The sequence below is a fragment of the Antennarius striatus genome, chromosome 10, assembly GCF_040054535.1.
Source record: "Antennarius striatus isolate MH-2024 chromosome 10, ASM4005453v1, whole genome shotgun sequence".
NCBI lineage: Eukaryota > Metazoa > Chordata > Actinopteri > Lophiiformes > Antennariidae > Antennarius > Antennarius striatus.
The window spans coordinates 190,001-205,856 of record NC_090785.1 but is presented as its reverse complement, the minus strand read 5'-3'; the positions used below and the strand labels follow the sequence as shown (position 1 = coordinate 205,856).

At 50.6% G+C, this 15,856-nt stretch overlaps 1 protein-coding gene across 5 annotated transcripts; it reads left to right on the top strand.

The window, feature by feature from the left end:
• The first annotated feature begins 2 nt into the window (after positions 1-2).
• Positions 3-15,836, top strand: arhgef37 (Rho guanine nucleotide exchange factor (GEF) 37). 5 transcript variants are annotated; one of them, XR_011037164.1, is made up of 16 exons: positions 3-243; positions 1,890-2,020; positions 4,760-5,226; positions 8,468-8,597; positions 8,668-8,815; positions 8,883-9,082; positions 9,171-9,301; positions 9,380-9,484; positions 10,294-10,407; positions 10,485-10,654; positions 12,793-12,940; positions 13,016-13,144; positions 13,224-13,419; positions 13,686-13,855; positions 13,960-14,278; positions 14,738-15,836. XR_011037164.1 is itself a non-coding variant. In XM_068325191.1 (15 exons), the coding sequence occupies exons 2-15, from the start codon at positions 1,978-1,980 to the stop codon at positions 14,173-14,175; spliced, it is 2,367 nt and encodes a 788-aa protein (XP_068181292.1). In that variant the 5' UTR covers positions 3-243; positions 1,890-1,977; the 3' UTR covers positions 14,176-14,455. The 5 variants fall into 5 exon arrangements, 4 of the variants coding, with proteins under 4 accessions (XP_068181292.1, XP_068181293.1, XP_068181294.1 ...); XM_068325191.1 differs by lacking the exon at positions 14,738-15,836 and having other exon boundaries at positions 13,960-14,455; XM_068325192.1 differs by lacking the exons at positions 3-243; positions 14,738-15,836 and adding an exon at positions 2,607-2,701 and having other exon boundaries at positions 1,888-2,020; positions 13,960-14,455.
• The last annotated feature ends 20 nt before the right edge of the window (positions 15,837-15,856 follow it).

The window sequence follows — 15,856 nt, the reverse complement described above, 5'->3', positions numbered from 1 at the left end:
TGACGTTAAACTTCCGTTCATCTTTTTTCATGTCAGGAACAACAGAAGGCGGGTTTGTGGAGGCTTTTATTCTGAAAACAGAATCGGATGTTGCTTGTGTAGTGAGCTCTTATTTTGCAAACTACCGGAAGTGGTGTCCGTTTGCTGTGATGCTGACGGAACTCGCTCGCGACAGACAACAGGTCAGACGGAGAGCTCGCGCGGCGGGGACTCGGCGCACGAGGGCAGGTTGGCACCAGAGAGGTAGACGCCCGCTTCCGTGTCTTCTTTTCATTCAGCGGCACGCGGGCCGCGTCCACGCGCGTTAAGGAGGCGGTCACGTGCCTGCGGCGGTTCGGGTTCGGAGCCTCCGGTGAGCCGGTCTGTCCGCGGAACGACCGGGAAACCCCAGGTACCGGTGCGGGTGACGGTGACGGACGGCCCCGCCCACCTCCCTCATCAACACAGGTGCTCGCGGTCACGTGTCCGCGTGCGAGCCGCGCGCTGACCGGACTGACGGACAGTCACGTCACGTCTGAACGGATTTGTGCTCACGAACGATTTTCATCGGTGAGTCGGCTCTGATTGGCTCCGGGTCAGCTGATGCTGCAGGCACCGCACTGATGATGATGATGATGATGATGATGAAGAAGACCTCCTGCTGGCAACGTGGGATCGATCAGCGTGATTTGTTCCTCATTAGGAACCAAAATGTGACCAGGTTTGACGTCACTGTGTGTGAACGTCCTCTGTAGCCGTTACCATGGCAACAGGCTGTAGTCTGACCGCTGCTGGCGGCGTGGGTCCGTTTGTCCTCAGATGGGAGGTCGGGGGGTCATGTGGGGGTCACTGACCAATCATCAGCTGAGGTTCACCTGGAGCAGGAAGCTGTCGTTCTGAGAGGCGGAGCTAGTGACACCCTGGTGTTAACACCAGCTGATGATATGGTGTGTGTGTGTGTGTGTGTGTGTCTGTGAGAGAGTGTGTGTGTGTGTGTGTGTGTGTGTGTGTGTGTGTGTGTGTGTGTGTGTGTGTCTGTGAGAGAGTGTGTGTGTGTGTGTGTGTGTGTGTGTGTGTGTGTGTGTGTGTCTGTGAGAGAGTGTGTGTGTGTGTGAGAGAGAGTGTGTGTGTGTGTGTGTGAGAGTGTGTGTGTGTGTGTGTGAGAGAGAGTGTGTGTGTCTGTGAGAGAGTGTGTGTGTGTGTGTGTGTGAGAGTGTGTGTGTCTGTGAGAGAGTGTGTGTGTCTGTGAGAGAGTGTGTGTGTGTGTGTGTGTGTGTGTGTCTGTGAGAGAGTGTGTGTGTGTGTGTGTGTGTGTGTGAGAGAGTGTGTGAGAGTGTGGGGGTGGTTGGTTCTTGGCTCCTGACAGTGGGGTGATGTCACTTGTTGTGATGACATCAGAGCTGGGCGGAGCTTGTTCTTTCTGGATCAGGTGTTTATTCCTGGTGTTGTCAGAAGTTAGCAGCGTCTGCTAACACCTGTGTGACACACACACTCACACACAGGTGTGACACACCTTGGCGGTGTGTTTCTGTGCATCAGCTGATGGAGGAATGGCGCCCAGCAGCATTCCTTCCTGACGCGGCGGTGGGGGGGCGGGGACTGGGGGGGGGCGTCCCATCAAGCTTGTGTTCCAGGAACGGAGGAGGAACCGGTGAAGAACCGCTGTACCGGGGGTCACCACCAGGAGCCGTACCGGGGGTCACCGGGGGTCTCCATCAGGGGCCGCTGCTGCTCTGACCTCATGAACGGGAGTGTGGAAGTACTTCCTGCTGGGAGTCCGTTAGCGTTAGCTCGGGCTAACAGCACCCGCTAGCTTTAGCTTTAGCATTGTGCCAACTGGTTGCTCCTCAGTGGGCGTGTCCCTTTGTTTACTAGTAAACACCTAACAGCTGACCTGTGCCCCCCCCCAGACATTCCTCTGCCCCCGTGGATTATGTGACGCCGTGGGGAGCTTCCATCGCTGCCACGCTCACTCCTCATTGGTCCGTTCAGAGATTCATGAAATCCCTCAAGCTGTCGTCTGATTGGTCCGTCTGCCCGGGTGAGTGTCACCAGCTGCTGCAGTCAGTCAGCTCATTCAGTGTGTGTGTGTGTGTGTGTGTGTGTGTGTGTGTGTGTGTGTGTGTGTGTGTGTGTGTGTGTCTGTGTGTGTGTGTGTGTGTGTGTGTGTGTGTGTGTGTCTGTGTGTGTGTGTGTGTGTGTCTGTGTGTGTGTGTGTGTGTGTGTGTGTGTGTGTGTGTGTGGTCACTGTTCCCTCCCCCCCTCTTCGTTTTCCTACCAAACAGCCCCCCTCCCATCCCCCCATTGCTCACACACTGACACACTGTTTTCTTGCCCCCCCCCCCCACACACACACACACACACATGCCACATGAGGCTCAGCAGCAGCTTGAGTCACCGGAGAAACTTACACTCGTGTGTGTGTGTGTGTGTGTGTGTGTGTGTGTGTGTGTGAGTGTGTGTCTGTGTGTGTGTGAGTGTGTGTCTGTGTGTGTGTGAGTGTGTGTGTGTGTGTGTGTGTGTCTGTGTGTGTGTGTGTGTCTGTGTCTGTGTGTGTGTGTGTGTGTGTGTGTGTGTGTGTGTCTGTGTGTGTGTGTGTGTGTCTGTGTGTGTGTGTGTCTGTGCAGCAGGTCCTTCCTGTCCACAGAGCTGATCGGTTCTGAATCAGGTTCTGGTGAAGGAGCTGCGAACCCAAATCCTGCTGATCTGCCATTGGCTGCGTGTGAGTCCTTCCCCCAGCTGAGACCCATTTTAGGCTGAGACTCGTTTTAGGCTCAGACTTGTTTCGGGCTGAAACTTGTTTTTGGCTGAGATTCGTTCTGGACTGACACTCGGTTTAGTGAGACTCGTTCTGGGCTATGACTCGTTCTGGGCTGAGACTAATTTTAGGCTGAAACTCATTAAGGACTGAGACTTCTTTTTAGGATGAGACTCGTTTGGATCAGAGACTCGTTTGGAGCTGAGACTCGTTTGGAGCTGAGACTCGTTTGGAGCTGAGACTCGTTTGGATCAGAGACTCGTTTGGATCAGAGACTCGTTTGGATCAGAGACTCGTTTGGATCAGAGACTCGTTTGGAGGTGAGACTCGTTTGGAGCTGAGACTCGTTTGGAGGTGAGACTCGTTTGGAGCTGAGACTCGTTTGGAGCTGAGACTCGTTTGGATCAGAGACTCGTTTGGAGCTGAGACTCGTTTGGAGCTGAGACTCGTTTGGAGCTGAGACTCGTTTGGAGCTGAGACTCGTTTGGAGCTGAGACTCGTTTGGAGGTGAGACTCGTTTGGAGGTGAGACTCGTTTGGATCAGAGACTCGTTTGGAGGTGAGACTCGTTTGGAGCTGAGACTCGTTTGGAGGTGAGACTCGTTTGGAGCTGAGACTCGTTTGGAGCTGAGACTCGTTTGGAGCTGAGACTCGTTTGGAGCTGAGACTCGTTTGGATCAGAGACTCGTTTGGAGGTGAGACTCGTTTGGATCAGAGACTCGTTTGGAGGTGAGACTCGTTTGGAGCTGAGACTCGTTTGGAGCTGAGACTCGTTTGGAGCTGAGACTCGTTTGGAGCTGAGACTCGTTTGGATCAGAGACTCGTTTGGAGCTGAGACTCGTTTGGAGCTGAGACTCGTTTGGAGCTGAGACTCGTTTGGAGCTGAGACTCGTTTGGAGCTGAGACTCGTTTGGATCAGAGACTCGTTTGGAGGTGAGACTCGTTTGGAGCTGAGACTCGTTTGGAGCTGAGACTCGTTTGGAGCTGAGACTCGTTTGGAGCTGAGACTCGTTTGGATCAGAGACTCGTTTGGAGCTGAGACTCGTTTGGAGCTGAGACTCGTTTGGAGCTGAGACTCGTTTGGAGCTGAGACTCGTTTGGAGCTGAGACTCGTTTGGATCAGAGACTCGTTTGGAGCTGAGACTCGTTTGGAGCTGAGACTCGTTTGGAGCTGAGACTCGTTTGGAGCTGAGACTCGTTTGGAGGTGAGACTCGTTTGGAGGTGAGACTCGTTTGGATCAGAGACTCGTTTGGAGGTGAGACTCGTTTGGAGCTGAGACTCGTTTGGAGGTGAGACTCGTTTGGAGCTGAGACTCGTTTGGAGCTGAGACTCGTTTGGAGCTGAGACTCGTTTGGAGCTGAGACTCGTTTGGATCAGAGACTCGTTTGGAGGTGAGACTCGTTTGGATCAGAGACTCGTTTGGAGGTGAGACTCGTTTGGAGCTGAGACTCGTTTGGAGCTGAGACTCGTTTGGAGCTGAGACTCGTTTGGAGCTGAGACTCGTTTGGATCAGAGACTCGTTTGGAGCTGAGACTCGTTTGGAGCTGAGACTCGTTTGGAGCTGAGACTCGTTTGGAGCTGAGACTCGTTTGGAGCTGAGACTCGTTTGGATCAGAGACTCGTTTGGAGGTGAGACTCGTTTGGATCAGAGACTCGTTTGGAGGTGAGACTCGTTTGGAGCTGAGACTCGTTTGGAGGTGAGACTCGTTTGGAGCTGAGACTCGTTTGGAGCTGAGACTCGTTTGGAGCTGAGACTCGTTTGGAGCTGGTGTTGACGGGGGGGCGTGACAATCCGGTACTTCCCTCCACTTCCTGTTGTGGAGTGGAGGCGACGTCCGGCGGTGCGTGACCCTGTGACCTCCTGCGGTGGGGATGGGGGGGGCATCTGCTGAACCTTTTGTTGGTGATGTGCTAAGTAGGGGGGTGTTTGTGTGACTCCGGGGGTGAATCCCTCTCGGGGGGTGGGGTGTTTTCACGTGTATGACCCGTGTTGGTTTGACATCAGGGGTTCGTGTCTCTTAGGGGAGAGGGACTCGACCCTACGCCTGACTCCGCCCCCCAGCATGGAGGTGCCTCATAAGCCCCCCCCACTATCTCTGGCGCTCCACACACCGGCCTCCCCCGCCCTGTCCTCCCCCGCAGCCGGAGAGAAGGTCACCGTGGACGAGCCAATGAGAGACGAGCTTCACGTGGCGATAGGCGGGGCAGCAGAGAGCGACCTATTCAGTGAGGGGGAGGTGCCAGAACCCGAAGCCACTCCCCCCGTCAGAAGGAAGTCAAGCCTGTCCACCAATGAGAGCTGCTCAGACGAGGAGACGCTCCAGGAGGACGAGGTGAGGAGGAGGACGGAGGAGGAGGCGGCGGCCAGAGAGAGGCGGAGCCAGAGGCAGCTGCTGGCCGTGGAGGAGCTGGTCCAATCAGAGAGGAACTACCTCCGCCTGCTGCAAGTCAGCAGCGTCACCATCAGGAGCAACCTGCACAAACTCCAGGTGTGTGTGTGTGTGTGTGTGTGTGTGTGTCAGAGTTCATGTTACCTCCAGAAAGCAGTGCATCCTGGGATGCGCTTCCATAAACTGAGTGCATCCCAACAGTAACAACAGAATATACGGTAGAAGAAACAAGGATTGAGTTTAACCAATAGATCCATATAAAAACTAAACAGTTAATTTAAATGTCTTTTTAATAACATCATAACTGTTTATGTAAAACGAAAACAGTAGTAAAATTATATCTTAGTTTTATCAATATATTAAAGCCTGGTAGTTATTTAAAAAAGTTTTAGAAATAAAGAAAGATGTAATACAGTTTTTTTTTAACTTTTGTGTTTCCGTCAATAATTTTCTTTGTCTTTAATTCATATTTTCTCCTGTGGACACTGAACCAAGAACCTTCACACACATTTAGTAATATCTGTAGTACTATCTGTAGTAATATCTGTAGTAATATCTGTAGTACTATCTGTAGTAGTTTCTGTAGTACTATCTGTAGTAATATCTGTAGTACTATCTGTAGTAATGTCTGTAGTAATATCTGTAGTAATGTTTGTAGTAATATCTGTAGTAATATCTGTAGTAATATCTGTAGTAATATCTGTAGTACTACCTGTAGTAATATCTGTAGTACTATCTGTAGTACTACCTGTAGTAATATCTGTAGTACTATCTGTAGTAATGTCTGTAGTAATATCTGTAGTAATATCTGTAGTAATATCTGTAGTAATATCTGTAGTAATATCTGTAGTAATATCTGTAGTAATATCTGTAGTACTATCTGTAGTACTATCTGTAGTACTATCTGTAGTACTATCTGTAGTACTATCTGTAGTAATATCTGTAGTAATATCTGTAGTAATATCTGTAGTAATATGTGTAGTAATATGTGTAGTAATATGTGTAGTAATATCTGTAGTACTATCTGTAGTAATATCTGTAGTAATATCTGTAGTAATATCTGTAGTAATATCTGTAGTAATATGTGTAGTAATATGTGTAGTAATATGTGTAGTAATATCTGTAGTACTATCTGTAGTAATGTCTGTAGTAATATCTGTAATAATATCTGCAGTAATATCTGCAGTAATGTCTGTAGTAATATCCGTCGTAATATCTGTAGTAACATCTGTAGTAATATACAGTGATCCCTCGCTATAACGCGGTTTACTTTTCACGGTTTCGCTACTTCACGGATTTGCATCGTGCATTGTGTTCTGCATTCTGATTGGCTAAAAAGTCACTCCGCTTCTTCTCCACCTGTGCGTCAATAACGTTGCAGTTTAATATGTACACGTACGTAAAACAGCTTGCAAACACAACAAACACACCTGCACCGCGGGCTTGAAAAGAAGAAAACACTGCAGAGCGGAGTCAGGATGCAGCGACTCAGTCTGAAGAGCAGTGAAATACACCTGAGTCACTATTGGTCCGACTGTACTTTCTATTTTTTCATAATCATTTAAATTTTCTCCCGTTTAATCCAATCCCTCGGGTCGCGGTGGGCGGAGCTAATCCCCGCAATTTGAAGCTTTCTGTTCACATTGATGATTAAAATTATTATTTGACAGTACAGTACAGAAGTTATTTGTTGAAAAAATGTTTCTAAAGTACTTTTATTTGTGAAACAAAAGTTTGAGCCTTTAAAATAGTTTGTTCTTTCTTTTCAATGTACATAGAGTATTTAATTGTATAATAATTGTAAAAAAATAAATGTTTCTACTTCGTGGATTTTGCATATCACGGGTTCTTTTTGGAACATAACCCCCACCAAAAACAAGTGATTACTGTATCTGTAGTAATATCTGTCAGTAATATCTGTAAAAAGGTCTGTAGTAATATCTGTTGATATAGCTGTAGTAATATCTCTCGTAATATCTGTCGTAATATCTGTCAGTAATATCTGTGGTTTTATCTGTGGTAATGTCTGTCAGTAATATCTGTCAGTAATATCTGTGGTTTTATCTGTGGTAATATCTGTAGTAATATCTGTCAGTAATATCTGTAGTAATAGCTGTAGCAATATCTATAATATCTATAGTAATATCTAGTAATATCTGTCAGTAATATCTGTAGTAATATCTGTCAGTAACATCTGTAGTAACATCTGTCAGTAACATCTGTCAATAACATCTGTCAGTAACATCTGTAGTAACATCTGTAGTAATATCTGTCAGTAATAGCTGTAGTAACATCTGTCAGTATTATCTGTAGTAACATCTGTAGTAACATCTGTAGTAACATCTGTAGTAACATCTGTAGTAACATCTGTCAGTAATATCTAGTAATAGCTGTAGTAACATCTGTAGTAACATCTGTAGTAACATCTGTCAGTAACATCTGTCAGTAATAGCTGTAGTAACATCTGTAGTAACATCTGTAGTAATAGCTGTAGTAACATCTGTAGTAAAATCTGTAGTAACATCTGTCAGTAACATCTGTCAGTAATAGCTGTAGTAACATCTGTAGTAACATCTGTCAGTAAAATCTGTCAGTAATAGCTGTAGTAACATCTGTAGTAACATCTGTCAGTAACATCTGTCAGTAACATCTGTCAGTAATAGCTGTAGTAACATCTGTAGTAATATCTGTAGTAACATCTGTAGTAACATCTGTAGTAACATCTGTAGTAACATCTGTAGTAACATCTGTAGTAACATCTGTAGTAACAGCTGTAGTAACAGCTGTAGTAACATATGTAGTAACATATGTAGTAACATCTGTCTCCATTTCTGTTTTTTTTCCATTGTCACTTGTTTTTTATTGTTTTAACACACAGTTTTAACACATAGTCACACAGGTGAGTCACACAGGTTAGTCACGCAGGTGAGTCACACAGGTTAGTCACGCAGGTGAGTCACACAGGTGAGTTAGTTAGAAACTAACATGAGATCAGAACATAATGGAGATTTATGGGTTCTAAATGTTTGTTGAAGTGAATTTAAAGCTGGTGTCCCAGAGACACGCTGTCTGACGATCATGTGTCCATGTCAAAAAATGTGTGTCAAAGACTCAAGAACGCACGCAAAGGAGAACAGTGTGTGTGTGTGTGTGTGTGTGTGTGTGTGTGTGTGTGTGTGTGTGTGTGTGTGGATGAAGGGCCGCTGTGTTCCTCCTGGTTCAGATTGTTCATTGTTCGCCGTACCCACGTGTTCCCGTAGGAACGCAGCAGAACCACGGGCCCAGCAGCGTAGCGTTAGCATGTTGCTAACGTGTCTGTGCTAACACTGCCCCCCCACAGCCGCCGCCCCCCCACCTGGACAGCCTGTTCCTGCACATAGAGGGTGTGATCGACGTGTCTGGCCGGTTCCTCAGCCTCCTAGACCAGACGCAGGTCCGACCCGGTGACCCCCAGTTCCTGCAGACCCTCTGTAAGGCCCCGTCTCCCCGCTGAAGTCATGTGAGCTGTGCTGCTCCCTGCTAACGCTGTGCTGTTGCCAGGCGACGTCTTCCTGGGGCTGAGTGCCGACCTGGAGGCGGCCTACAGGGAGTACCTGGCCCACTACGGCGAGGTGACGGCGCTGGAAAACGCCTACAAGCAGGAGGCGGGGCTGTGGGCGGAGATCGTCCGCGTGGTCAAGGCCTCGGCGTGGGTTCCGTCATGCGTGGCGAGTGTGGTGGGCGGTGCTGACGGTAACCGATGCGTTTGTGTCCAGGCCCGAGGTGAACGCCGCCTCGCTGACCTTCTTCCTGGTGATGCCGGTGCAGCGTGTGGCCCGCTACCCCCTCCTCCTGCAGACCATCCAGAGCCACACGGACAGGACACGCCCTGGCCACGCCCTGCTGGAGCGCACCGCCCACACCGCCATCGCCCTCAACCGCCGCATCAATGAGTACAAGCGCTTCAGAGAAGTGGGTAAGGAGGGGCTTGGCGGGGCGTCCCGGCGGGTGGCAGGCCACGCCCCCTGGGGCACGTGTGTTCACTGGGTGTGTCACGGCCACAGCTGATAAATACAAGAAGACGGAGAACCTCAGCATCCGGGACCGGATCCAGCGCATCAGCACCCACAGCATCGCCAAGAAGACGGCGCGCCTCAGCCAGCACCTGAAGCACGAGACCGGCATGGCGCCTAAGGTGGGTCCCGCCCCCGCACGCTGCACGCACTCACTTCCTGTTCCTGTGCTTCTCATGAACTCTGCTGTGGATCTGCAGCTGGTGGACGAGGAGTTTGAGGCTCTGGAAGCGTTCTTCTACGTTCTGGAACACGGGATCCTGCAGCTGCTGGAGAACGTGGAAATGTTCCTGCAGCACCTCCAGGTGAGAGCAGGACCTTCACCCCAACTTAACCTAACCCTAATTTAACCCTAACCTAACCCCCAACTTAACCTAACCCTAATTTAACCCTAACCTAACCCCCAACTTAACCTAACCCTAATTTAACCCTAACCTAACCCCCATCTTAACCTAACCCTAAATTAACCTAACTCTAACCTCACCCAAACGTAACCAAACTTAACCAAACCCTAATTTAACCTAGCCCTAATTTAACCTAACCCCATTTTAACTCAACCCTAACCCTAACCCAAACTTAACCCGAACTTTATCTAACCCTAACCTAACCCAAACTTAATCTAACCCTAACTTAATTCTAGCCTAACCCTAACTTAACCTAACCCTAATTTAACCTATCCCTAATTTAGCCTTAACCTAAACCTAACTTAACCTAACCCTAATTTAACCTAACCCTAATTTAACCTAACCCTAATTTAACCTAATCCTAATACATAATAATAAGAAAACAAAACAGGATCACTAAAGGGTGGTTAAAAAATGTTTGTCACTCAAGTCTATTATCAGACTGTCCACACACACACACACACACACACACACACACACACACACACACACACACACACACACACCAGAGGTTCATTCATCAGTCAAGGAAGTGGAACGTGTTTGAGTCACTCAGTGTTTGTTTCCATCCGGAACGATCCTGTGTGGAAACAGGAAACAGGAGCTGCTAGCCCCGCCCCCTCCTCCTCTTCTTCCTCCCTTTCCTCCTCCGTTGGTTCGTTGGTTTCAGGGCCTCCTGGCGTGACGCTGTTCTTCTTCGTTGGTTTCAGGGCCTCCTGGCGTGCCGGACCGAGGGCTTCGACCTGGACCTGGACGGGGAGAAGACGGCGATCTGCTACAAGGAGATCTCCACGGCGCTGCGGCAGTGGCTCCTTCCTGCCTTTGTGAGAGCGCCTGCTGCTAGCTGGTTAGCTGGTTAGCACCACTGGTTAGCTTAGCACCTTTTGTCTCGTCTGCGCAGGAGAAGCGGATGCGGACCCTGGTCTACCGGCCCCTGTGTGGGCTCCGGGACCTGCTGGGGGGCCCCAGGAACCTGATCAGGAAGCGCCTTGACAAGCTGCTGGACTACGAGCTGATCTGTGACAAGAGCAGCCTAAGCTACGAGGAGCAGGGCGTGGCCAACACCTACAGGTAACCACACCTACAGGTAACCACACCTACAGGTAACCACACCTACAGGTAACCACACCTATAGGTACACACACCTACAGGTAACCACACCTATAGGTACACACACCTACAGGTAACCACACCTACAGGTAACCACACCTATAGGTAACCACACCTATAGGTAACCACACCTACAGGTAACCACACCTACAGGTAACCACACCTACAGGTAACCACACCTACAGGTACACACACCTACAGGTAACCACACCTACAGGTAACCACACCTATAGGTACACACACCTACAGGTAACCACAACTACAGGTAACCACACCTACAGGTAACCACACCTACAGGTAACCACACCTATAGGTAACCACACCTATAGGTAACCACACCTACAGGTAACCACACCTACAGGTAACCACACCTACAGGTAACCACACCTACAGGTACACACACCTACAGGTAACCACACCTACAGGTAACCACACCTATAGGTACACACACCTACAGGTAACCACAACTACAGGTAACCACACCTACAGGTAACCACACCTACAGGTAACCACACCTATAGGTACACACACCTACAGGTAACCACACCTATAGGTACACACACCTACAGGTAACCACACCTACAGGTAACCACACCTATAGGTAACCACACCTATAGGTAACCACACTTACAGGTAACCACACCTACAGGTAACCACACCTACAGGTAACCACACCTACAGGTACACACACCTACAGGTAACCACACCTACAGGTAACCACACCTATAGGTACACACACCTACAGGTAACCACAACTACAGGTAACCACACCTACAGGTAACCACACCTACAGGTAACCACACCTACAGGTAACCACACCTATAGGTACACACACCTATAGGTAACCACACTTATAGGTAACCACACCTACAGGTAACCACACCTATAGGTACACACACCTACAGGTAACCACACCTATAGGTAACCACAGCTATAGGTAACCACACCTACAGGTAACCACACCTATACGTAAACACACCTACAGGTAACCACACCTACAGGTAACCACACCTACAGGTAACCACACCTACAGGTACACACACCTACAGGTAACCACACCTACAGGTAACCACACCTATAGGTAACCACACCTACAGGTAACCACACCTACAGGTAACCACACCTACAGGTAACCACACCTACAGGTACACACACCTACAGGTAACCACACCTACAGGTAACCACACCTATAGGTACACACACCTACAGGTAACCACAACTACAGGTAACCACACCTACAGGTAACCACACCTACAGGTAACCACACCTACAGGTAACCACACCTATAGGTACACACACCTATAGGTAACCACACTTATAGGTAACCACACCTACAGGTAACCACACCTATAGGTACACACACCTACAGGTAACCACACCTATAGGTAACCACAGCTATAGGTAACCACACCTACAGGTAACCACACCTACAGGTAACCACACCTACAGGTAACCACACCTACAGGTAACCACACCTACAGGTAACCACACCTATAGGTAACCACAGCTATAGGTACACACACCTACAGGTAACCACACCTACAGGTAACCACAGCTATAGGTACACACACCTACAGGTAACCACACCTACAGGTAACCACACCTACAGGTAACCACACCTACAGGTACACACACCTACAGGTAACCACACCTACAGGTACACACACCTACAGGTAACCACACCTACAGGTAACCACACCTACAGGTAACCACACCTACAGGTAACCACACCTACAGGTAACCACACTTATAGGTACACACACCTACAGGTAGCCACACCTATAGGTAACCACACCTACAGGTACACACACCTACAGGTAACCACACCTACAGGTAACCACACCTACAGGTACACACACCTATAGGTACACACACCTACAGGTAACCACACCTACAGGTAACCACACCTATAGGTACACACACCTACAGGTAACCACACCTACAGGTACACACACCTATAGGTAACCACACCTACAGGTAACCGCACCTATAGGTACACACACCTACAGGTACACATACCTACAGGTACACACCTGACACCGCCCACAGCAGCAGGAAGTGTCCTGATGACGGTGCCCCGTCTCTTCCTGCCCCCCCAGGACCATCAACACACTGCTGGTGGGGGAACTTCCTGTCTTCAACGGCGTGGCGCTGCAGCTGCTGTGGGCGGTGCTGGGGACACTCTCCTGCCTGCACCGCGACCTGGCGTCCGACATGGAGCAGCTGTTCCAGGGCTTCGCTCAGCAGGTGGGCGGAGCCCCGTGGGTGTGTTGTGGGCGTGGCGTACTTCGGGGGCGTGACTGTCTCCTGTGTCCCCCCCAGCTGCCTCACTCCTCCCTGGAGCCCGGCGCCTTCTGGAGGTGGGCGGAGTCTGCTGCGCTGGACAGTGCCAAGAGGCTCGAGGGTCTGTGTCGGAGCGTAGCGGCGACGCTGAATGCACCTGTCATCCAGGTGGGGAGCCACATGGGCGGGGCCACAGCGTGATGCGTGTGTGTGTGTGTGGCTGGTGTAACCCCGCCTCTCCCATCAGCCCCTGAGCCCATCGTCGCGGCGCCGCCTGCAGCTGCTGACGGAGAAGCACAGCTCAGGGCGGATCTTCCAGGTGACGGCGGCGGTGGGGGGGGGGCGGGACCTGGACCTGAGCCTGGCCCGGGGGGAGCTGGTGGCCGTCATCAGCCAGGAGGACTCCCGTGGCGACCAGAAGCGGTGGCTGGTGGACGCCGGAGGTAGGGGCCGTCCTTAGCACCACTAGCATTAGCACCGCTAGCCTTAGCACCGCTATTATTAGCAACGCTAGCGTAATCAATGTTAGCCCCGCCCACAGCCGGCCAGCGTCTCTAATGACCAATGGAGTGCCGGCGGTTCTGGTTGTCGGTCGCTGCTACTGCACCTTGATTCAGCTCCGCCCCCACTGGGCGTCACCTGGTCAGGTGACTAGTAGAGCCCTGCTAACCTGCCCCTCCTCTTCTTCCTCATCTTCACCTGCCTGCAGGTAGGCGGGGCTACGCCCCCTCCTCCAAGCTGATCCGCTACCACCAGCCAGCCGTGGCCCCGCCCCCCTCGCCCCACCCGGTGCTGCCCGACGGCATGATGGGAGGACGGAGACACTCGTTCACGCCGGAGGGCCGTCCGCTGGCGGTCAGCAGCCCGCCCTGCTTCCAGGTGGGTGATCGATCCATCGATCCAATGATCAATCGATCGTTCAATCAACAGACTGATTGTAATGATTCCTGACTGAGCTGCTGGCTCCGACCCCTCCCTTGCAGGTGTTTGCGGCCTATGACTTTGTGGGGCGGGGCCACCACGAGGTGTCTGTGCGGGCGGGGGAGGCGGTGCGGGTGCTGGAGCCCCACGACAAGCGGGGGAACCCTGAGTGGAGCCTGGTACAGACTGGGGGGGGCCGCCGGGGCTACGCCCCCTCCAACTACCTCACCCTACGGCCCCCTGGGGCGGGGCCGCCCGACACACGCCCGGACTGCTAGGGCACCAGGGGACGGACGCGGGGCTTCACCCAGCAAAGAAACTGGACTCAGGTCCCATGATGCTTCAGGACAGCAGCTGTTAGCATGTAGCCGCTACGCAGAGGTGTGTGTGTGTGTCTGTGTGTGTGTGTGTCTGTCTGTCTGTCTGTCTGTGTGTGTGTGTGTGTGTGTGTGTGTGTGTGTGTGTGTGTGTCTCTGTGTGTCTGTGTGTGTTTGTGTGTGTGTCTGTGTGTGTCTGTGTGTCTGTGTGTGTGTCTGTGTGTGTGTGTGTCTGTGTGTGTCTGTGTGTCTGTGTGTGTGTGTGTGTGTCTGTGTGTCTGTGTGTGTGTGTGTGTGTGTGTGTCTGTGTGTGTCTGTGTGTGTGTCTGTGTGTGTCTGTGTGTGTGTGTGTGTGTGTCTGTGTGTGTGTGTGTCTGTGTGTGTCTGTGTGTGTGTGTGTGTGTGTCTGTGTGTCTGTGTGTCTGTGTGTGTGTCTGTGTGTGTCTGTGTGTGTGTGTGGACGAACCCTATCACCCTGTTTCCTGTCTGGTCGTGAGTTGCTTTAAGTCCCGCCTTCTCCCAGCATCCTTTGCTGCTGCTTCCGTCCAGGTGCGACTCTGGATGTGGAGGCCTCCGGTGTGTGTTACCAAGGATACCGCGGCTCACACACTTTTTTTGCTGGCTCAGCAGACAGTTCTATGCCGGCAATGCCCCTACGGTCGGGGGGCGGAGTCAGCTGCTCCCCCGCGCCCTTCACTCTTGTGACGGATTAAACCGTTCATCCAACATGTTTAATCTCACTGACAACCGGATTAGGATTAACCAGCCCTCAACACAGCGTGCTGTTCCAGTCGCCACCAGCAGGGGGAGGAAGAGACCAGGTGTGTGTGTCTGTGTGTCTGTGTGTCTGTGTGTTTGTGTCATACAGGTTCCTGTGATGCGTGGGTCATGTGACCTGAGATTAATCAAAACCAACACTCTCAAGCACACACGATTTGACTGGTTTAATAAACGTCTCAAACACACGGACTCGTCATCACTCGCGGTGGGGGCGGGGCCTGATGTGACATCAGAACCAGCTGAGGAGGAGGAGCCCAGCAGACGAGTGTGTGTCCCTGGGGGGATTAGCCTCCTGGGGGCAGCAGACTGAAGGAGAGGAGTTAACTGGATGGATAATTCTGTTCACACACACACACACACACACACACACACACACACACACACACACACACACACACACAGGTCAATCCGAAGGTTCTTTGATGAACTTAATGTGTTTTGTATTTCATCTGATCAGCATCACATCCAGACTTTAACCACGTGTGTGTGTGTGTGTGTGTGTGTGTGTGTGTGTGTGTGTGTGTGTGTGTGTGTGTGTGTGTGTGTGTCTTGGCGGTGCACTGTTACACTGGTGAAAGTGTCCAGAGCTGAACCCACTGGAGTAAGAAGGTTCCTCTCCAGGAGGCGTGTTCTGTCCCGCCTTCATTCTCTTTATGGGATGTTGTTCATGTTCAAAAGCAATGAATGTTCATTGTGTTGTTATAACACATAGAAATAAACTGATTAGAACTATTGCGTGAAAAGCAAAAGGGGAATAACTATTACATCTTTATTTCTAAAACTGTTTTAGAATAACTACCTTCAACATTTTGATCAAAATAAAATCCTGATGTTTACTTTTTACTGACAGTTATGACGTCAT